This window comes from Macrotis lagotis, chromosome 4 (genome assembly GCF_037893015.1).
Source record: "Macrotis lagotis isolate mMagLag1 chromosome 4, bilby.v1.9.chrom.fasta, whole genome shotgun sequence".
Classification (NCBI taxonomy): Eukaryota; Metazoa; Chordata; class Mammalia; order Peramelemorphia; family Peramelidae; genus Macrotis; species Macrotis lagotis.
The window spans coordinates 278,538,644-278,561,399 of record NC_133661.1 but is presented as its reverse complement, the minus strand read 5'-3'; the positions used below and the strand labels follow the sequence as shown (position 1 = coordinate 278,561,399).

Genomic DNA, 22,756 nt, shown 5'->3' with positions numbered 1-22,756 from the left:
TAGCCACCCCCTATATGTACATACAAAGCCCAAAACTTTAGATGGTTGGGTTTCATTTCAAGCAGGTCACTGCAGGGGCAGCTTAACCCCATTGCCTTGAAAAATCTAAAAAAAAAAAAAATCAAGCAGGTCATTGCCACAATGATGCTTTCCCCATGCTTCCCCTGGATTCCTAGTGGAGAGGAAAACACAGGTAACAATGGCATCCCCCTCTTCCCCTTCCTCCATTACCAAGCATTTAACTGCCATATTCCCTCCCTCCCCCCCACCCAATCTCAAGGTTTCAGGAAAATTAAAAGTGGCTTCTTACAAGGAGACTGGGGAAGGCTGGCCAGTACTTTAATATTATATGTAGAAATGAAAAGAAGTTAAGAAATAAATACCTGTTTTATTAATATAGAAAAAGGTTTTAAAGCAGCCCTTTTAATAAAAAAAAGTATAGAAAATAAAACATAATTAGATATTATATTAATTTATATAACTTGTATACTTTGCTATAAGGCACCACTATGTGTGTATATGTGTGTGTTTATCTGTCTGTCTCTCTCTCTCTCTCTCTCTCTCTCTCTATATATATATAAAATATATATTTAAAAGTGAAAATGTCACATAACCCTTATTAAATAAAAAAGAATAACTTACAAAATGTAGGCATTATTTATATATTACGTGTTTTATATACATATACAATTTGCATATTTTGCCATAAGATACCACTATGTGTATGCATAGATACATGAATTTAAATTTTAAAATAAAAAGCATAAAATATAAAACATAGGCATTATATATAAATTATATATATAATTTACATACTTTGCCATAAGGCACCACTGTATCTATATGTGTGTATACATAATTCATTTAAATATGAAAAGTTTTAGGTCATTCTTAAACATGAAAAAATATAGAACATGAAACATATGACAATGAAAATTATGATTTTTTTTGAAACAGCCATCACCTCCCCCTGCTCTCACCACCAAAATCCCAGAAAATGGCAAATAGTTCCACATCAGAAATGGCTCATCACTGGAAATGTCATTAAAGAAGATGCATTACCATCTGCTCTGCCCCTTTCTCCTAAGGTCCACTTGAGTCTTTTCCTCTAACTTGAAACTGAAACCTCCTGTAATATATATTGTCTCACCCTTTGGGGTGTCAGTTTCTTGAGAATGGGGCTGCCTTGCTCTTCTCTTTGGGTTTCCAGCACTTAGCAGTACTTTGCCCACAATTACTCAATAAATGCTTTTCCTATTCATTCTTTTCCTACCAGACTTTGTTTAGAATAATAGAGCAAACACCTTCAATATTTGACTGACACAGGTCTTCTGACTAACAAGAAGTTTAAGGGTAAAGTGTGTGTGTGTGTGTGTGTGTGTGTGTGTGTGTGTGTGTATGTGTGTGTATGTGTGTGTGTGTGTGTGTGTGAATAATTAGTCTACCACGAAGTGGTCCATATGCCTGGACCTGAGCTTCCCCTAACCTTGTTGCTTGCTTTAACCTCCATCTTTTGCTCTTAGGACATTTCCTGGACATGTCTCTCAGGGCTGATGACCATCACAAAAATTCAAATGCATATTTCTTAAATTGAAAAACAAAAGCAAAGAAGAAACCCCCAAAGCTCTGAGTTAATGGTGAAATATAGGCCATGTAAAAGCAGGAACTTTTTTTTTGCAAAGCAGTGGGATTAAATGATGTGCCCACTGACAGCTAAGTAAGTATTAAGTGTCTGAGGCTAGATTTGAACTCAGGTTCTCCTGATTCCAGGGCCAGTGCTCTATCTACTTAGCCAACCAGCTGGTCCCAAAAGTAGGAATTCATCAGATCCAGGGAACCTGATGGTGGATGGAGATTCACTAGGCAGCTCTCAATCTACTGGCTGGAGTTCCCTGTTATTTGTAAAGGGCACGGATAAGAAACAAGAATTCATTAAGCACCTACAAAGTGTCAGACCCTGTGCTGACTGCTTGAAAAATCTCATTTAATCCTCACAGCACCCCCAATTTCCTTTTTTTTCTTTAGTTTTTTGCAAGGCAATAGGGTTAAGTGGCTTGCCCAAGGCCACACAGGTAGGTAATTTTTAAGTGTCTGAGGCCGGATTTGAACCCAGGTACTCCTGACTCCAGGGCTGGTGCTCCATCCACTGTACCACCTAGCTACCCCCACCCCCAATTTTCAAATGATGAAACTGAGGGCAGACAGTTAAGTGACTCACTCGAGGTCACATAGTATGTGTGTCTGAGGTTAGATTTGAATTCAGGTCTTCCTGACTCCAGACTTTGAACTCTAACCAATGTACACACCCCTACCTTCCACCCCCCCCCCCCTCCAGGTTATTCTCTACATATGAGAAAGATGCAGGAGCTTAGTGGAATCTGTTAGCACAGCTTACCACAAGAGGCACCAGCTACCCCTTGTCAGGCCAACCAAAAGTCACCCTAGGAGACAGCAGGGGCTATTTTGGATGAGAAGGAAGCAAACCTTAAATACTGCTAATCAATCTCTTCCAGTGTCAGATGTTTTTGATATAGTACCATAAGCCAGTAGAAATTTTCACTTCACAGTTTTTGATTCACTCATTTTTCTGTCGATGTTGAGAGATAGGTTCATCCAGCTACAGAGCAAATGTGAGAAGAAAAATGAAAGTAGGGAATTCAGAGCTCAAAATAAATTTAAAGATGATCTAATCCAACCTAATCATTTTATCCTTAAGGAATTCAAAGTAACCCAAGGGTAAAGGAATTATTAAAATTTGGGTGATTGGGATTAAAGGTCATGAATACTAGGATAAGAAGAAAGTGGTAAATAAGAAAGGGAGTCAGATTATATTGATAGGACACAGGGAAGGAAGGGATTAAAGAAAGGAAGCCCAAAATGAGAATTTTTTTTTAAAAAAAATAAGTAACCAAAAATTGGAGTTAAGGTTAAAGTTAGGACTTCTTTTCCTTAGTTCAAATCTAGCCTTAGACACTTAATAGCTGTGTGACCCTGGACAAGTCACTTAACCCTATTTGCCACAGTTTTTTCATCTGTAAAATGAGTTGGAGAAGGGAAATCCACTCTAATATCTTTGCCAAGAAAATCTCAAAGAATCAGACATGAATGAAACAACTGAACAACAAAACAAAAGGCTAAGAAACTGGATAAAAGGAAATGAGAGGGAAAAGTCCCTCTCATTTTGGAAACCACAATACTAGGCTTACCTCATGAGGATGGGTGTGAGGAACAAAAGCAGAATCAGACCAGATTGTACTTTGGCCCTGGCTTCCTCTCCTAATTTTGTAGCATGAAACAAACTGTACATAAGGCTGCCTGGGAGTCTTCAAGAACATCTGAGATGTATATCCAAGCCCCACAGTCATTGGTACCTAAAAAACTAGAAGTATGGAAGTGCTTTAAAGCACTTACATGATCCCTTGAACTAGGTTTTTTATTGCTATAATGCATTTAACTACATAATCTTTGTATTATCCTAAATCTGGAGGTGTTAGGATGATGTGTAGGTTTCAAAACTATACAAAATAAACCAAGTCCGAGGAAAGACTAAGGTCAGGTGATAGGCCAAAAATAATAACAAAATTGAATTTATGAACATTAAAACTGACAAGCTAAATGTAGGCATATTATTTTTTTTTCCTATGCAAGAAATGTTGGCATAAATGTTGCAGTATTGCCACCTTCTGGCCAACCAAGCATCAACACAAAAAAAAACGATAAAATGTTCTTTCTTGCAATAAGGAGGAGGGAGGGAAGAAACATTTTATTTAGTAAGCTGTCAAAAGCTATGCTGAGATCTTCCCAACAGCCCTGTGAGTTAGGTACCATTAAGGTCCCCACTTTATAGTTGAGAAAATTTGCTCTGTATCTGAAGCTTAACCTGATCAGGTCTTCCTGACTCCAGTTCCTGTGCTCCATCAATTAAATAATCATTGAATTTATGTTTATTTAGGCACTGAACTAACCTTTGAGAATAGAAAAAGAAGCAAAGGAGAGTCCCAGCCCTGAAAGAGCTTACTGGATCAATTCATTTTCCTTGAAAGGTAGAAAAATAATAAAGTGTGCAGGAAGGAACAAAGAACATGAAAATGAAGTGTATGATTCAGTTTTATAATTAAAAAGAATTAGTGCCAACCATTGGGAATAACAGTCCAAACAATAGACCATCTGAATATAAAGAATGCTTTTTAATCTACATACCTTTAAATGTTGTTGATATTCATAGCAATCCAACATAAAAGACCACATGGTGCAATACAACCAAACCACTATAAACTCACTTCCAGACTAAATTAGAAAAATCAACATCCCTTTACTTAAGAGTTCTCCAAAAACTATTCATATTTTCACTTATTGCAATTCACTTATTTTGGAAGGATTGGCTTAATGGTGAATTCCCTACTACCACAAACTTTCCACTATTTATTTTCTATCTTTTTCATACTGAAAAGGAATGTCACTTCTAATTAAAATTAGCTCACAAAGAGAGGCTTTCTTCAAAATATGAAAGATTGTTATGTTCAAGGAAAGGGACAGTCATGCCCAGTAGCTAGAGTGCTGACTTAAAGGTCATAAAAACAGGAATTCCTATTAGGTCTCTGACCCTAAGTTTTGTGAACACGGACAAATTGTTTAACTTCTCTAGGCTCCAAAAAATAAACAGGCTGTGAACTTTTAAAAACTACCAAAATTATCTTGCTGCTTATCGTATCTAAATAACTGGTTCTAAATTAGCACAGTTCAAATGTCCAGAGAACATTTACAATAGATTTGGCTGTAAGATAAAGGGGACAAAAATTCCAAAGCTCAAGGCTATGGCCTTCAAGGGTTTCACCTGATTCCATGATAACTGAGAATGCAAACTGCTTGTTTTCTCATTTTGAGTCCTTCATTATCTGATCCATCTTTCCAGGCTTATTACACATTATTCTACTTCATACACTATGGACCAGCTAAAGTTAGCTTTCTTGACAGTACTTTCTCCCTCCTTTCTACCTCTAAGAATCCCTAACTTTCTTCAAAGCTTGGCTCAAATTCATGCCCCAAATGCTCTCCCTCTTCCACTTCAACTACTGATTACCCCAAATTTAATTTCCAACTAAATTTCCATCTTATACTGGAAGTCTTCCCACCCCTAATACCAGTGCCTTCCCTCTGGTAATTACTTCCTATTGACCTTATATAAAGTTTGCATGTTGTCTTCCCCATTTATTGTAAGTTCTCTGAGGGCAGGGACTGCCTTTTGCCTCCTTTGTATACCCAGTACTTAAGCAAAGTGACTGGCACATAGTAGACTCTTAATATAGCTATCCCTGCCACATCAAATAGGTGGGGCACAGCACCTCTAAGATCTGGAATTTGCATAAAAATTTTTAGCACTTCCTTTGTATCAGAGAAGTCTGATTTTTTTCTCTTTCTTTTATGACTGTTTAGTACCTAACTGTAAAATTTGGGTTATGTGTTTGTTCATAGAATCTATGCCATCTGTTGGCCTTTGCATGTCTTCTGCAACTTCTGCAAAACTCTCCAAAAAATCCCATTTGATTTCCTATGCCAACTTGAATTGTATCAAAACTTTGATGGGGAAACTCACTTGTGGAAGGAATAACCAATGATTAAATGACACCCACTCTAAGAAGTCTTTTTTTGGTCTTTCCTAGTTACCAGTGCCTTTCTTCACTACCTTCCCCATAATCTCCACAACACAAACATACATAAATTAATCTGTGGGGGACAAAACTTGAGATTTCACGGATATGGGAACTCTGCTCTATAACTTTGAGAAATGTCTGTATCTTCAACAATTAAGTGACTTCCTCAGGTTACACAGATAACATATGCTACAAAGAAGAATGTGAAACCAGGTCTTTATCATTCACAGGTCAGTTCTCTGTCCATTTCTGCTACTCTGCTTTCAACTTCTATTTTCTTATATGCATACATATGGTTTCTCTTGATAGTATACAAACACCTTGAAAGTCAGGATCAAACTTGTTTTTACCATTGTATCTCTAGAGCTAAATACAATGTCTGGCACACTGTAGGTGCATAATAAAGGCCTGTGGATTGATATTCATTATGAAGCTTACATTTCAAGCTTTTGGAATGTTATTGTTTGATGGTAGTGGGAGGACAGACGATGGAAGAGAATGGCCAAGGCAGGTAAAATTTTTGAGAACCAACTGGGGTTAAGTGATTTGCTCAGGGTCAGAGACAGAGGACTGGATTTGAACTCAGGTCACCTTAACTGCAAGTACAGTGCATCCTACTATTCTACCACCCAGTTGTCCAACAGAGAATGTTATCCAATCAATACAAGAGAATACTTACCAAAATGTTATGAAGACAGGGTTTGGTAGACAGTATTGTAAGCTAAAAATCAATTCTTTAAGTAGAGGCCAAATTAAAGGTTTTTTAGTTTTACTTTAAACACAATCCCACATGATAAAATAAAATTTAAATAACATTTTACTCTTGGTTTTCCTTCCTTAACCTTTTTTGCCAAAGAAAAATACAAATAAATGTATTTGGCTTCAACATTAATTACATCATATTTCTTAAGATTCATCTGGTTTATTAATATAGGCAACTCTCATTTTATTGCACTGCATTTCACTGTTTTTCAGTTATTGCATTGTTTACAAATTGAAGGACTTTGTGGCAAACCTACATCAAAGCAAGTCTGAGTGCCATTTTTCCCAACAGCATGTATTCATATGTCTCTCATATTTTGGTAATTCTCACAGAATTTCAAATTTTTCCATCATCATCATCATCATGATGATTATTATATCCGTTCTGATAATCTGTGATCAGTAATCTGTGATCTGTAATCATGTTACTTTGATGTTCTGGGGAGCCATGAACTGGGCCCACATGAGACAATGAACTTAATAAATGTGTGTTCTGACTATTTTGATCAGCTGTTTCCCTCATCTCTCCTCCTCTCCTTGGGTCTCCCTATTCCCTGAGACACAACAATACTATGGAATATTACATAAACTTTGTTGATAAAATAACCAAAGGATTTGAGAGGACTGACTCCAATTTTGAAAAATATTTTACTCTGGGTAATAAATATCAAACAGCATCACATGCTACAGAGAAATCTTTCATGAAAGAATAACTTGATGTTGCAGTCTTCATTACTATCCTATCTTAATTGCCAGTCACCCTAATCTTCAGTAACCACTGCCCTGATCAGTCTGTAGCTATCAACACCAAGACAAGACCCTCCACCATCAGCAAATAGATTATCATTCACTAAAGACTAGGATTATAGTTAGCATTTTATGTACATTTTTTAGACATAAAACTATTGCACACTTAAAAGACTACTGTATGGCATAAACATAACTTTCATTTGCACTAGGAATTCAAAATTTTGTATGACTCACTTTGTTGCAACCATCACCCTGATCAGTCTGCAACCATTAAAAGCAAGGCAAGATTCCACCAGCAAAAAGATTATGACCTGCTGAAGACTCAGATGATAGTTAGCATTTTTGGTAAGAAAGTATTTTTTGATTAAGGTATATACATTTTCATTTTTAAAGACATAATATTATTGCACACTTAAAAGACTATAGTATTGTATAAATACGGGGGCTATCTATGAAAGCCCAACAACTTTAAGACTGATATATAAAGTACTATTGAGTAAATGCAAATAGACCACCTGCCAAATGTTTTCATTTCTGCATAGTAGTATACTTAAATAAGCTGAATATTTAAAAAATAAACACCATTTTAATAGTTTTTATCACAATCCATCTGTTTTTGAATGTTCCACAAATCGAATGTTTATGAAAACAAGCACAAATTATATTGTCACAGAAATTTATTTTTTCCTGATAAAATACATGAAAATTCAATTGCTTCCATTCAATCAAAAGATGACAGTTTTATTTTTAAAGGAACAGGTAAGTTAAACATCTTAAATTCATTATAAATTGAGCTGCATAATTTTGCCATGCAATAATTCAGTGTTATTTATTATTGGTATTGCTCTGCTCTATTTTCTGTGCATTACCTATCCCTTGAAAGCTCTCTTTTGGGGACTTTTTTTTTTAGCTAAGCAAGTTTTGTAATCCAAGCATTTAAAAACTGCTTCCAGTAGATATTTTAAATCTACCTGACAAAACAGTAGGCACACAAAGATGAATCAGTAATAGGAAAAAATGCAGCTGGATAAGCATCAGTCTACGTGTGCAAGGTACATAGAACACACACTCCAAATGGACTGGCTCCTCCAAGCTTTGAAAAATCATAGGCTTAGTTTTTCTGGTACTTAGAAGATTCCATCTCAGAAGAGGAAGATTAAGGAGGAAGGCTGATAACCTCACTACAATTTCCCCCTAAAGATCAACTGCACAAACACAGAAATATTTAGGGATTTTGGTATGATGAATTTTAAAGTCAATGGTCATAAGAAAATACCATACAACTACATATACAATTTAAAACATACAAAGATGCAATGACTAAACTAGGTGGGGTTTTTTATACTCTTCACATAACCTGTTTTTTAATCTAAATTACTACCAAAAATGACACAACAGTCTTCAGTTTCAACATCAAGAATTTATGTAAGCAAAAAAGTTATACTTAAACAGTACCATTCCAAGACTATTATTTATTTCTTTAATCTTGTTGGAGATCTCACTTTCAATAGCATGGATATTTTAGGGAGGACATGAACAGATTTAGTTCATTATCTTTTTTCCTTCTTTTTTTCCTGTTTATATTACCTAGAAAATAAAGGACCTTTTCCTCATTGTTCAATGTGTTTTTGCAGAGTATGAAGTTGAAATAGCTGGTGCTTAGTGATTTTAGAACACATATTTATATAAGTTCACATTCATATGGTATCATATCTAGGCATTAACTCCTCAAATTTGGTACCTCAATAAGATGAAGGATAGAAAATTTCCATATTTCTAAGGCATTCTAGCATGGATGGCCCTGAAATACTGGAGTTCCTTTGTTTAGCTAGAGTAGAGGCAAGCAACAACAGCAAAGTCTCCTGAATGTGGGACTAACAAGACTGAACACTTCTATTCCTCACAACACCTGTGAAGTAGGCATTTCTCTGATCTGTTTTAAAGACAGGAAAACAGAGCAAAAAATAATCTGGACAATTAAAAATCAGAAAGTTCTCAGTCTCCTTGTTACGAAGACAAAATTAACTTTCTTTGAATACTGACCAAATAAATTAACAACAATCAGACAAAGTCTACCTGATTTTTTTTAAATACTGCTACATCACAACTAATATCTTTGAAAAGTATAGCATTTTCTGGAATCTGCTTAGGTCCACAGCTGTCACATTTGAGCTAGCAGATGGTAAATGCAAGACAAGGAGCCCACTGTATTTAAGGTCTAGAAAGTGACAGGGGAGATTTCTAAAGATGATTCATAAAGGACATCTGTATGTTGTATTTGTTTAATAATGTGGTAATGCTTATTACCAGAGTGGCAGACTGGATAGATAGAAAACCTCAGAGTTAGGCAGATCAGGGTTCAAGCCCAGACATTGACACATTATCTATGGCCACGGGCAACTCTCAAAAGCTCTAATTCGCTGATGTAAATAAGTTGCTAATCTGAATTCAGTGGAGTTTCCTACATCAAAGAATTACGGGCCCAAAACTCAATTTATATAGCACTACGTATTCTGAAGAACTCAAACTTCATTATTCAGTTGATTCATGCTGCATCCCTGTGCAAGTAGGTTGATAGTGCACCTTTATGTTGAAGAAGACAAAATGAAGTCCCAAATTATATTGCTGTTTTTTTTTTTGTGGAAAACATCTTTGCCAGTCTTTGTGTCTATTTTAATACCACAAGATTTAGAATATTGTTCTAAGTTAGGTACACAGAAAGAACTTTAACAAAAGTTTGCTAAACGAATGAACAAATGAGTGTATGTATGTATGTATGTATGTATGTATTAATAAATGAACAAATGAAGTTTGGGTTCAGTCCCCATACCACCAACCACTTGACCTCTGGGATTCAGGTTTTGGGTTTTTTTCTGTAAAATGGAGTTAGTAGTGCTTTTCCACTTCCTAAAACAGAGAAATAGCATGAGGATTAAGGAAAGACCAGACACATATATTCATTTTGCATTTTAGTCAACCAGTATTTTTCTTAAAACTTCCCAAACAAATCAGAATAAAATCCTTCAAATCATAGTTTTTTCAATCTGGGATTTCTTGGGGATAAAGATAGGATATCCAGCAGCCCTCCACATAAATCCTCATTCTTCCTTCCCTTGGTTCTATGCCCAGCAAACACAAAGAAATACCTGTTTAATATCTAATTCCTATTTAGTAATCAATGATGGGAGAAGAATTAAAGAAAATGAAAAAAAGAAAAATTTCATTCTTAAAGGGAAGCATAATTTCATTTTAATTTAAAATACAAATTATTTTAAATAAATTATGAATATATTTGTGGTCAATTGGGGCCTGAGACCTAACCAGAATGCAAGAATAGAGTTAAAAATTAAATTACTTTGTTTAACATCCCAAACAGCAATCTCACTGCAACTATTGTCCAGTAAGAAACATTAAGCTATGGTCCCCTATTGTTTTTACCCGCAACCAGAAAATTCAATTGATCATTGCCTTCTTTTAATCAGCTTTCAGGAAAAGCTTAACTTGAATGCTTTCCTTGAAAAACCATCTGTAGGGGGCAGCTAAATGGCAGTGGATGGAGTACTGGCCTTGGAATCAGGAAGACCAGAGTTCAAATCTGACCTCAAACACTTAATAATTACTTAGGTTTTGTGACCTTCAGCAGGTCACTCAAGCCCATTACCTTGCAAAAACTAAAAAAATGTAAAAAAGAAAAAAAAGAAAAATCATCTGTATCAGTACCACCAGTTGGAATCATTTTCTCAATTGCCTTCTTACTGAAAGGCAGGCAAATGTTATGATATACTCAGGAAACAACACTATGCAATAAATAAACAAATCTATTATTTTCTTATATTTCTGTTTTAATCACAAATCACTACCAAAAAAAAATGTGAAAAGCTAGAACAGCCTTCCTCTGTTGTTCTGGAATTCTGAGCACTCTTAACATTTTAAAAATAGAAGAAATAAGTTAACTCGACTCTATCAGAGCAATAAAATGAATCATCCCATCTGATGTTGTCTGTCTTAGTCTTGTGAAGAACACTATTAGAAATGATAGTCATATTAAACTTACAAATGGGAAGGTAAAGCCATGGGTTCTAAACATGGTTCTTCTAGAGGACTGAATTCCTCAGTGCTGGGATAATTGGATAAAATAAATGTAAATTGAAAAACTGTTTTTAAAAATTAATATTATTGATCAGGGAGGTCCTGGAGGGGGTGGGGGTGGGAGGGCTAAAGGGGGTCAGCTGCCTTGTTATCCTCTAACTAACCTTGGGGCACTGGCACCCAGATTGGAACTGTTACTGACAGCTGCTACAGAATAAGGATGCCACAATCCAGTTTGTCAGGGTATTGGAACAGGTGAGAGATCATCTGAGAGAAATGGGAGTCTCAATTCTCTTTTTCAATCCAGTCCCTCTCTGAACTGCAGTTACAAATAGCATATAGAATCACAATTTTCCCACAGGCCATTTGTTGCAAGCACCTCAAGCATAGACTCCTCCACTACTTTCACATGGTCTGCAGAGGACCAAGACTTGGCCTAAGCAGGAGCCTGGGAAATGGCCCCTGGGGAGCTGCAGGCCCCTACCGAGAAGTTGGTGACATTCAAGGATGTGGCTGTGGACTTCCCCCAGGAAGACCATTCTCAACTCCTTAGCTGTACAAAGAGGTCATGCTGGAGAATGCCCAGAACCTGCTCTTCTTGGTGCTTCAGTTCCCAGAGAAGATGGGATCTCTTATTTTGAGAAGAGAGAAGTTCCATGGATGCTGGAACAAGGTTTGAGGAACCACTGTCTAATAGGAGAGATCAGACTTGAAATAAGAGATTCCTCCAGAGACGTCTTTCTGTGGAAGAAACTCATAAGCAAAGATTCGTGAATGATGGTCCCTATGACTTCACTTGGGAGAGAAATCTGTATTGTACATCAGAGAATTCACAGTGGGAAGAAACCTTATGATTGTATTAAGTGCAGAAAGAGCACCAGTCTTGCTGTACATCAAAGAATCCACACTGGAACCCTATGAATGTAATCAATGTGGAAAGGCTTTTACAAGGTAAAGCAGTTTTACTGTGCATGAGAGAATCCACACTAGGGGGAGACCTTATGAATGTAAATCAATGTAGAGACTTTTAGACCAACTTCAATCTTGCTAAACATCTGAGAATCTACACACTGGAGAGAAACCTGATGAATGCAATCAATGTGGAAAGACTTTCATTCAGAGGGGCCCATACTGATATGCATGGGAGAATCAAAACTGGGGAGAAACTTCAGGAATATAATCAATGTGAAAAAACTTTCCAAAATAAAGATAAACTTGCTGAACATCAAAGAATGTGATGGGTGTGAAATACTTCAAGGTTTTTTTAACTTTTATTTCTCTAATCAATAAAGATGTAAAGCATTTTTTCATATGGTAGCCGTCTCTAGGATGGGGAGATATAAAAAGAAAAAAAAAAGGATGTTCCAGGGTAACTTTATTACATACTTAAAAGGAACAGCAAGTTACATCTAATAGTTTTGCATTCTATGTTATGAAAATGCTTTTTTTTATTATTTCTTAAGTTGAAAATAAAAGAATTTAATTTAAAATAAAATTAATGTTATCTTTGTTGTGTGGGTGACTATTTTGAGATTAGGGAAAATATTCCACATTTATTATGCTTTAATCTTTATGATTCATAACATGTTTTAGGATTGGGAATTATAAAAAGTAATTTTAAAACCATACTCATGACTAATGAAGGTCATACTTTCAGTATCCAATTCTGATATTTTACATTTAGTATATTTATTTAATAATTACTAATTTCCTATGTAATGAAATAGTTATGGAATAATCTTTGTAATTTATGTGAGTTATTAACCAACAGTGAGACTTCTAGAATATTCTTTTATAACAGAACTGATCTACTTCAAATTCCACAGGACAATTTAAAAAATTCTATATTTTGGAATAATTTAAATGACCAATAATACTACTTGATTATTTTGTCTGATCTCTAAAGAATTATTTAGTCAATTAATGGAAAGTCTGCCTTTTAATTAGTGATTTCAATGTTGCATTGCTATCAAGGACAATGATGATTTCAAATTTATCTTGCCACTTTGGAATGAAATCTGTTGGTTTTTAAAATCTTGGATGACAGGTTGAAAAATCCAGTAATAACTAAAAGGGGGCTGAGGGTTGGAATTGCAAACAAAAACTATTTTATAATTTTCCCCCTTGTTTACAAAAACAATGATGCTGTTGTGAAGGAAAAATAGCTACTCTACTAGGATGGTGTCCACATTTTCTTGTGTGAGATCAGACTCTAAAGTACATGATGAATCTAAGTGGTCTTGAGACAAGCTAGAACTTTTCAGAGGGCCCTCAGACCAGCTGTCACAATATGGCTGAAATCTCTGGGTCACTGTATTACCAAAACCTGGACACCGGTTGTATTTGTAAGGTTTACCTTTGTGTGTGTACATGTGTTCCAGCAACTGGCTCTTCCGGAGGAACTTATGACCACAAACAGTACAGATGATTTTTCTTTTTCTTGAGAAAGAAAAGTTACAGTTTAACTCCACTGGTTCTGTGTCTTTGGAGATGAGAGACAGCTGACTGATTTGCAATGGTTCCATGGCCCCACGGTTTGGGTGGTCAGGCTGCTGCTCATTTTCTTTGACTAGGAAGGTGTTGAGCCGGTGGCACTCGCTGAGAGCCTCACTGCTTTCACTGATTGGGTGAACTTCCCCAAGGTCGTTACTTTCCAGAATGGAGGCCGGGACACCAAAAGGAAGAGATCCGGACACATGAGTGTGGAGATGTTCCCGTAAGTTACCGCGAGAGTCAAAGCGTTCCCCACAGTAATGGCACAAGTGAATTTTGATGCCACTTTCAGTGAAAGTTGGACCTGTTACCTCTGAAGAAGGTGAGGGGTGGCTCTGAGAGATCACAGATTCAGGGTCACACCGTTCTTGTTTGATAGATACTGGAGGCTTCTGGAGCTCCTCCATTGCCTGGGAAGAAGCATGGGAGGATATCTGCTGGTCTGGAGTGCCATCATCCAGCCCAATAGCAAGAGAGAGCTGCAACTGTGGGTGATCACCCTGGGCAACACTTCTGTTTCCACTGCTACTAGAAGGGTTTTCTTTCAACTCCAGCCCTTCCTTTGCTGTGGTTTTTTGTGTGGTTGAGATCTGAATCCCATACAAATTTGAAGACTGCACAGTCTCTGGAGAAAATACTTGGTTCATTTCTGTGGCAATGTGAGAAAGGTAGTCTGCATGAAGAAACCGAATCCCTTCTTCCAAACGCCCATGATCCACTGTTTGCTTTGGTCCTTTCCCAGTGTACATAATGTGCAACAAATAGCTGAATATATCAGGTTGGATGTCAGTTGGTTGTATTTTTATGCATTCGCTGTTTTAAAAAAAAATTAAATCTGTCTAAGTGGACAAATCTTCTGCTTCAGGTTTAACATAATTTCTTTGATAATGTTAAACTAAAAGTACTTCTTTACAATCATATCAAACTTAGGGACCACATTGGATAAAATAAGTTGAATTTATATTTATCACTTTCAGGTCCCACAGTCAATTTTTCATTTATTTGGTGTCACTCTCATATTTCTGGTTCTAAATCAATATTCATATCTATATCTATAAAAATACATATTTGGTCAAACTTGTGATTGTACTGGTATTGGTTATTTCCAGGAAGAAACTCTCTTTACCAATGAAGACCCATCCTGCCCTGCAACTATAGTCTTTGGAATGCTGACAGGTGAAGTGATTACATGGGGATCACACAGCCAGTATATGTTAAAGATTTAGATTCAGGTCTCCTGACTCCAGGAGATCGCTCTCTAGACAACACCCCACTAGGATGTAAGGTAAATCAATAATGTATGTCCTTCGTTCTCAAAGAGGGCCACAACATCAGGGAGATGATGCATGACAAGCAAGTGAGTTGGATTTAAGTGAGGGGGGTACTGTGCTAAGTCACCAGCCTCACTTTCTCCTCCAGAGCTAACTGGGTCCAGTGGCCAGATATGGATCAGGTTGACTGGAGATGGTCCTGGATGCAGTGGTTTTTTGCTGAACAAGTAATTGCATATAGTTACAATAACTTACAAAAAGCACTTTCAAAAACACTTGATCTTTTTAAGTGAATTTAGCAATCAAGTAACATACCTAAAAACTATGGAGAGCTGTCCACTCCCATCACCAACTGAAATTTCTACAGTAAAGGAAATGAACTGTTTACAGGTCAATGTATGATGCTAGCAGCTGACTTAATTTTGGTGTTCATGAGTTCCCTATTATTTACTTCTATTTACCTCTACATCAGTTGATTTTCCTTAAGTAAGTGTAGATATGCACTGTGCATCAGCATGGTGTCATGCTCCTGGATTCTTGGTCTCTGCAAGATTCATCCCAACTCATGGAGCCCCATTCTGGTTTTGACCTACATTCATCAACAAGTTCTGCTGGGAGCAGTTTTTATGCTAGTTATAAGAGTTTCTTTATTTAATGGCGCTGTTGATTTCATTGATGTGGGTAATCCTTCAATTAATACAGCTCATGACACATTTATACTTGATCATGAGAGAATCTATATCTTCCCATAAATCCTCCATAGAAGAGCTCTCAACCTTACTACCTAATAGAGACTTTGAAAGAACCAGAGCTGGCATATATGAAGGACTTTAAGCTCCTTTTGAAAACTTTCATCTGAATTCAACATGTTAAGTATGACTATTATAAATGGAACCCTAATATATAGCATAATTAATGCCTCAAAAGGCATGTCTATATTTGACCCAACTAGGGAGTCAAGGAATCAAGTTTTAGTTTTGGATATAATAAAAAGATGGTTCTTTAAAAGATGAAAATATAATTTTACTAAATAAGGCAGTCCTATATCAAGGTTTACATTATAAGGTAAAGAAATATGGTAGCATTCTAATGATTTCTAATATTAAAAAAGTGTTCTTATTTGCAAAAATATATCCTTATGGACAGAATATGTATGGTAATACACATTTTCCTCCTCTTGGAGGAAAGATAGAAAAGATGGCACAGACCATCAGCTGCATTTGCTGTTATGGCTTATTTTCCTTAACTTGTCCATTGCTATTAGGGAAGGCATACTACGGGAGGCACCAGGTTTAAAGGAAATGACAGTTGTGTTTTTTTTTTTAAATTAGTGAATAAATACATAAATTATTATATCCTCACCTAGTTTGATGAATAAATATCATTTTGAAATAATTAGAAAAAGCAGCAAGCACAGCTCGATGAGCTTTGAAGTAAACATCTCCAATGGCGACTGTGCAATCACAGAGAAAACCAAATTCTCTCTGCATATTCAACTGCTGTAGGAGGACAAGGCTATGGCTAGCAGTATCCATGGTGACTCTAAGAAAAAAGAACAAAAAATTATGACACATATATGTATATTTAACAAAGTTAGCTAAATTTCCACTACAGAGATTACAAGCAAAAACTAAAATACCTTTCTCTCTAAAACTGCAAATCTTCAACATTGCTCAGTACTGATAACTGCCACAACTGATTAATGTTAAAAACTTAGCAGTACAAACTATTTAAAAAGTTCATACTGACATTAAATTCAAGCTGCCTTAATTAAAATTATATTTTCAAAAACAGACAGGTCTAAAATATCAATCTTTCCTCCGTCTCTCTCTCCTATCTACCTCTTCTTTCTACCCACACCCCCAAAATAACACTTTTCCTATTTCATGTCACCCCTATCATCTCATCAAAACACATTTTTTACAAATACCAAAATTCACATGGTACTGTGGAAAACTGCATATTTACTTTCAATATCAGATTGATCAATAACAGATTGATACCTGTTCTTTAAGAGGGTCAAGTAAAAAAGAAAAAATAGACATAGATGTATATTGTATATTATACTATATATATTTCTAGATCTATATATGTATCTATCTCTGTATCTAGATATAGATACAGAAATGAAATCCAAAATAATTTCTTAAGGAACAGGTTACTAGTAACTAGAGGATTCCTGAAGGAGACTGACAGGCATGAAGAATAACTGGTGCAAAAGAAAGCAGAAGGGAAAGTTAGAAAGGAAATGAAATGTAGTAAATAGAGAATAGCAAGAAGGCTGGTTTGGCAGAAACACACATCATGTGCTATGAGTATTATGCTGGAAAGGTAAGCTCAAGCCACAAAATATAATGCTATAAATACTATATAATGCAAATAAGACTTCCAGGTCATACAATCAACAAGACTAGATATTTTCTCCATTTTTCTTTCCTCATTAATTCTCAAAAAAAAAAAATGCAAGAGAGGAATTATGCACTTGAAGGTCAAGCAATTAAAGGTGAATTCACAGAAGAAAGTAAGAAGATTATTGGGGAGCTTTTAATCTTTAAGGCAATTTTAAGCAGTACTTCCTCATGGGCCACACTTATTACTAAGGTACTCAAAGCCAGCTATGGGATAGGGCTTTAGAATTTACAAAGGGATTCTTCTCTTAGTGAACAGATTCTACCAGGAAGCAGACATTAACTTCTACTCTACACAGGAGAAAGTTGGGGCAGTTTTTACAATTCACATTTCAGCCTTGAAGTATTCATCGAAGGGAGGAGTCAGAAAGTAAGTTAAAGGGGAATATAAGGGGGGGGGGGAAGAGAAGGCTAAAGTCATCAAAAACTTCAAAAAGAAGAAAATTCCATTAGAAATTAGGGAAACAAGCAGACAAATCAACAAAGACAATACTAAAATTAAAAGGAAGCATTCACATTAAAACCTCAAAAGCATTACAAACTTCTCAAAGAAATATTAGACAAAAGAAAGTGAATTAATGTTTGATGAAACAGAGCCCCCTGAAATCTCAAGGGAACATGGAACCACAAAAAGATGTTCCAAAATGATTTGAAAGATGAATAAGAAGCTATAAGAGAAATTAAAAGAGAATAAATGTTAGAATTTATGACCTTAAAGAGAATAATTAATAGAATAGAAAAATTGAGTCTCTCCCAAGAAGTAAATGAGAACACTAGCTAAAAGACAATTGTGAGGAAGATAGGAAAAGAAAGCAATAATACTAAATAAATGATGCTAGAACACAATATGATTTCTATATGATAATTTTTAAAGATAAAATGAATAAGGATAATCTAGGGATCATAGGTCTACCAAGAGAACATTGCCAAATGGAAAAAGTTGAACACCATAATGCAGAAAATTATGCAAAAAAAAAAAATCAAACTACCAGAATTTGAGTGCAAAAAACAAAGCATTAAATCAAAGAATACATTGATCACCTACAGGAAAAAAACCCTCATGACTCAAACTCAAACCTAGATCCCCCTGATTAAGCTTACAATTTCAATGACAAACACTGCATTCTGCAAGCAGCTAAGCAAAAGACCTGCAAATGTAAAGGAAAGGAAATTAAAACAATACAACACTATTCTACATTCTATATTCACTGGAGACCAAAAAAATATATATTCCAAGAAGTAAAAGGATTCAACACAACTCAAAATGACATAGCCTATGAAAATCTGAGGTTAATCATCATTGAAAAAAGATGAATATTAATTTAACTTGCAAACATACAAACAACAGAAACATAAGAGAGATAAACACAATACCAAAAAAAAAGACTAAGTATAGAAAGAAAAATACTGAAAAAAAAAAATTAACAGCAAGACTTTTAAGATTTTCCTAAGTATGCAAGAGGATAGAGATAAAGGCAGAATTTAAAGAAATAAAAGTAATGATAGAGGAGTGAACTGAAACACCACAAGCTAAACCCCACAAACTCTTCCCTCCTGATGAATCAATATATTCTGTGGAACTAAATTCTAGAATGGTAGGGCACAAAAAATGAGAAGGGTAAGGTAGAGGATAAAGAAGAATATGTGATGTCCACTAAACAAGTCCATGAGTAAACAACGAAAGGAAAAAAAAAATCCCAAAACATTAAGTGTCTCAGCAAGAAGAGTAAGGGAGAATGGGAGAAGCATCGAAAGGGAGTTGTAATGGGTGAATGAAAAGGGAAGATATCAATCCAATGGGGGAAGGTGTCCTACTTAAGAGCACTCCCAAAGGGGAAGAGTCAAATATCTATGAGATTTGAAAACTTAGATGGGTTTAATCTCAAAGAGTATTGTGTCTCCAAGGACAATTTTCTTCCTTAAAAAAGAAGGAATCAAATCAGCACCTAACCTAAAAGATGGAAGGACACTGTCCCAAAGAAGAGATTACTTGGTAAATGGAAGGGACAATAATGGAAAGAGAAGGAGTAAAATTATACTGAAAGATCTGGAACACACACAGGGCAATGTTTCTATCTTCATCACTTCTCTCATGAATTAATGCTTCTTAGAGTGATGCGTAACATAAAAAGGGATGATGAGAGCAAGAAGTATCTACAAAAGACATTAAAGAAATTGTTTAGAAGAGGAAGTTCAAATTTGATTTCAGAAGCTTTAATTTCATAAAGAAAACAAGGAAATGAGGGAAGCTAAGTGATGCAGTGGATAGTGTACTGGCCCTGGAGTCAGGAAGACCTGAGTTCAAATGTGGCTGTGTGACCTTGGGCAAGTCACTTAAAAACCCCATTGCCTTAAATAAAATTTGAAGAAAAAAAAAGAAAACAAGGAGAAAAGGAAGAAATGAATAAATACACAAACCATAAACCAAAGTATAAAAGTTTACTGGACGTTAATAGAAGATAATCAATGAAAAGAACAAAATATAAAAATCTTTCTTAGAAAAAAGTTTATAAAAAGAAAAATTAAGAAACAAAATAAGCTGAAATGGAAGGGATTTTGAAATAACTACATAATTGAGGGGGTAAGCGCAAGAATTAGATAACTAAATAAAAAAATCAGTAAATAAAACATTAAAACTATAAAGGTAAAACAGGAAGGGAGGGTGAAATGGGAAAAGTCTTTGCAAAAAGAGTTGCATCACAGTAGATCAGTTAAAAATAATATTCTAAATCATGTGGTTCAATAGATTTGGGGGGAAAGCTTTATTTACAAAATATATGTTAAAAAACTTACAAAGTATAGACATAGTGAAAACTTTTTTTTTAAAAAGTATTTAAAACCAAAAGCAAGCATTATATGCAATGGGGGACATATCAGAAAGTATCCCCAATTAATAGAGGAGCAAAGCATTCAAGAACGCCCATGTCCCTGTTATTATAAGATATAGTTCTGGAAACACTAGCAATAGCAAGGTAAAAGAACAAAATTAAAGCTACTAAGACAGGCAAAGAGGAAACAAAATTATCTCTATGCACTGTTAACTAACTGTTTGCTTAGAAAATCCTAGAAAAATCAGCAGAGAAATTGAATCAATAGTTTTAGCAAAGTGATAGGCTATAGTAGAAACCTAGGAAAACAACAGCATTTTTATATATTAGGAATAAAATCAAAGAAGTAATAAAAGGAAGGGAAATAACATTCGAAAGAACTATAAAATATACTTATTTTAGAGTCCATTTACCATTGCATAAAACTCTCTTTAAATTAAAAAGCAACTTAATAGCTGGAATGATATTCAATGCTCATGAGTGGGGCCAATATATCGTTATAATAAATCAATATAATAAAAATGACAGTTGCACCAAAGCTAATTTACAGATATAATGATATATCAACTACAATACCAAAGGGATACTTTACAATACTAGATGTAATTAAATTCATTTGGAGGAAAACGATCTAGAATATGAAAGGAAATAATGAAAAAGACTCAAACTATATCATAAAGCACTAATAATAACCATATGGAATGAAAGTCAGAAATAATTTAATTCAATAGTCCAGTATTCAATAAACCTGAAAATAAAAATTACCCAAGAAAAACTCCCAAAAGTTAACAGCTTTTGGGAAAATCAGAGAAAAGTCAGGGCACAAATAATAGAACAACATCTTACGCGGCATTCCATGATAAATTCAAAATGGATAGATAATGGGAAAGATCTTACCATAACAATTAGAAGAGAATTAAATCATATACTTTTTTTTTTTAAGGTTTTTGCATGGCAATGGGGTTAAATGGCTTGCCCAAGGCCACACAGCTAGGTAATTATTAAGTGTCTGAGGCCAGATTTGAACCCAGGTACTCCTGACTCCAGGGCCAGTGCTCTATTCACTGTGCCACCTAAGTGCCCCCAAATCATATACTTTTCACAGTTATGGGTCAGGGGTATATTCTAAATAAAGTAAAAGAAAGAAAAAAATTACAAAAGATGAAATAAATCATTCTAATTAAATCAAACCAGAAAGCTTGTGCACAATGTTAAATTTATTTAGGATAAGAAGGGAAGTAGCTGATTGGGAAAAATTCTTATATTAAATAGCTCTCATAAGGAATTGATAGCCAAGATATATGGACAACTAACAGACATATTTAAAACCAAAAGTCATTCCTCAATAGAGCAAATGATCAAAGGATATAAACAACTGATTTCCCCCAAAACTATTGCAAACTATGAATAAAAAGAAAGAAGAATGCTCCAAATTATCCATAATAAAAGAAAAGCAAATCCAAAAAACTCTCAGGTTTCACCTCACACCCAGGAAACTGGCAAAGATGACAAAAGAAGGGAAAGGTAAATAATTGGAGGAGCTACAGAAAGACAAGCTTTGTTGGTGGAGCTCTACAAACTACAAACATTATGGAAAGAAATTTGGAATTATGAAAACTAATAATGTTAGATGGTAGTGTGCTGGGACTGGAGTCAGGAAGACCTCAGACAAGTCCCTGAACTCCGTTTGCCTCAATTTTCTCATGTGTATAATGGGCTGAAGAAGGAAATGGCAAACCATTCCTGTAACTTTGCCAAGAAAACACCAAATGGGGTCATGAAGAGTCAGACATGACTGAACAACATCATTAATAATAAAATGATTACAATGCCTTGGACCCAGAGATTGCACCGCTAGGCATTTACAAAGGCCACTGACAAAAAAAGGAAGGTTTCATATACAACAAAAAATAAAAGCTCTTTCTATGATAACAAAGAAATGGAAACAAAGTGGATCCCCATCAACTAGGGAATGGCTAAACAAATTTTGGAATGTTAATGTTACTGAGTATTGTGCTATAAGAAATGATGAATAGGATCAACACTGAGAAGCATGGAATAACTTACATATGCTAATAAAAAGTGAAGTAAGGAGAGGCAAAAAAAACAATGGATATAATAACTACAACCAGGAACATGGAAAGAACAACCAGAAAAAAATCAAAACTAATAATGTTAAAGTTAAAGGACCCGGCTTGGTCCTACGCAGGAAACATGAGAAGATACCTACCCTCACTCCTTTGCAGAGATAGAGTGTTCTGCTAGTTGAATATTGAATATAAAGTCAATTTTTTTCAATGTGCTGGTAAACTTTGCTGAATGTTTCTCTTCTTTTTAAAAAAGTTTTGCAATAAAAGATGGCTTTCTGGATATATGGTGAAATCTAGAAAACAAAATACATAAAAATTATTGGTTTTTAATAAAACTAAACAGAAGCCCATTACTACTATCTCCCTGGCCAAGAGATTACCCAGAGACTACAAGAGACTTCTTCAGTTCTTCCC

The 22,756-nt window shown here is 35.3% G+C and overlaps 1 protein-coding gene across 14 annotated transcripts in view; it reads right to left on the bottom strand.

Annotated features, from left to right (window-relative positions):
- Positions 1 to 22,756, bottom strand: part of ZBTB25 (zinc finger and BTB domain containing 25) — a 107,040-nt gene that overhangs the window by 18,895 nt on the left and 65,389 nt on the right. For 10 of the 14 annotated variants that reach the window (XM_074236149.1, XM_074236145.1, XM_074236147.1 and 7 more), the window contains 3 exons: positions 22,483 to 22,635; positions 16,379 to 16,558; positions 11,849 to 14,558 (listed from right to left, as the gene is read on the bottom strand). In XM_074236149.1, coding sequence (XP_074092250.1) covers positions 13,418 to 14,558; positions 16,379 to 16,551 — 1,314 coding nt within the window. In that variant the 5' untranslated portion in view covers positions 16,552 to 16,558; positions 22,483 to 22,635 and the 3' untranslated portion in view covers positions 11,849 to 13,417. Of the gene's footprint in view, positions 1 to 1,358; positions 14,559 to 16,378; positions 16,559 to 22,482; positions 22,636 to 22,756 lie in introns of those variants that run through there. The other 4 variants (XR_012478242.1, XM_074236152.1, XM_074236154.1 and 1 more) reach the window with 4 other exon arrangements.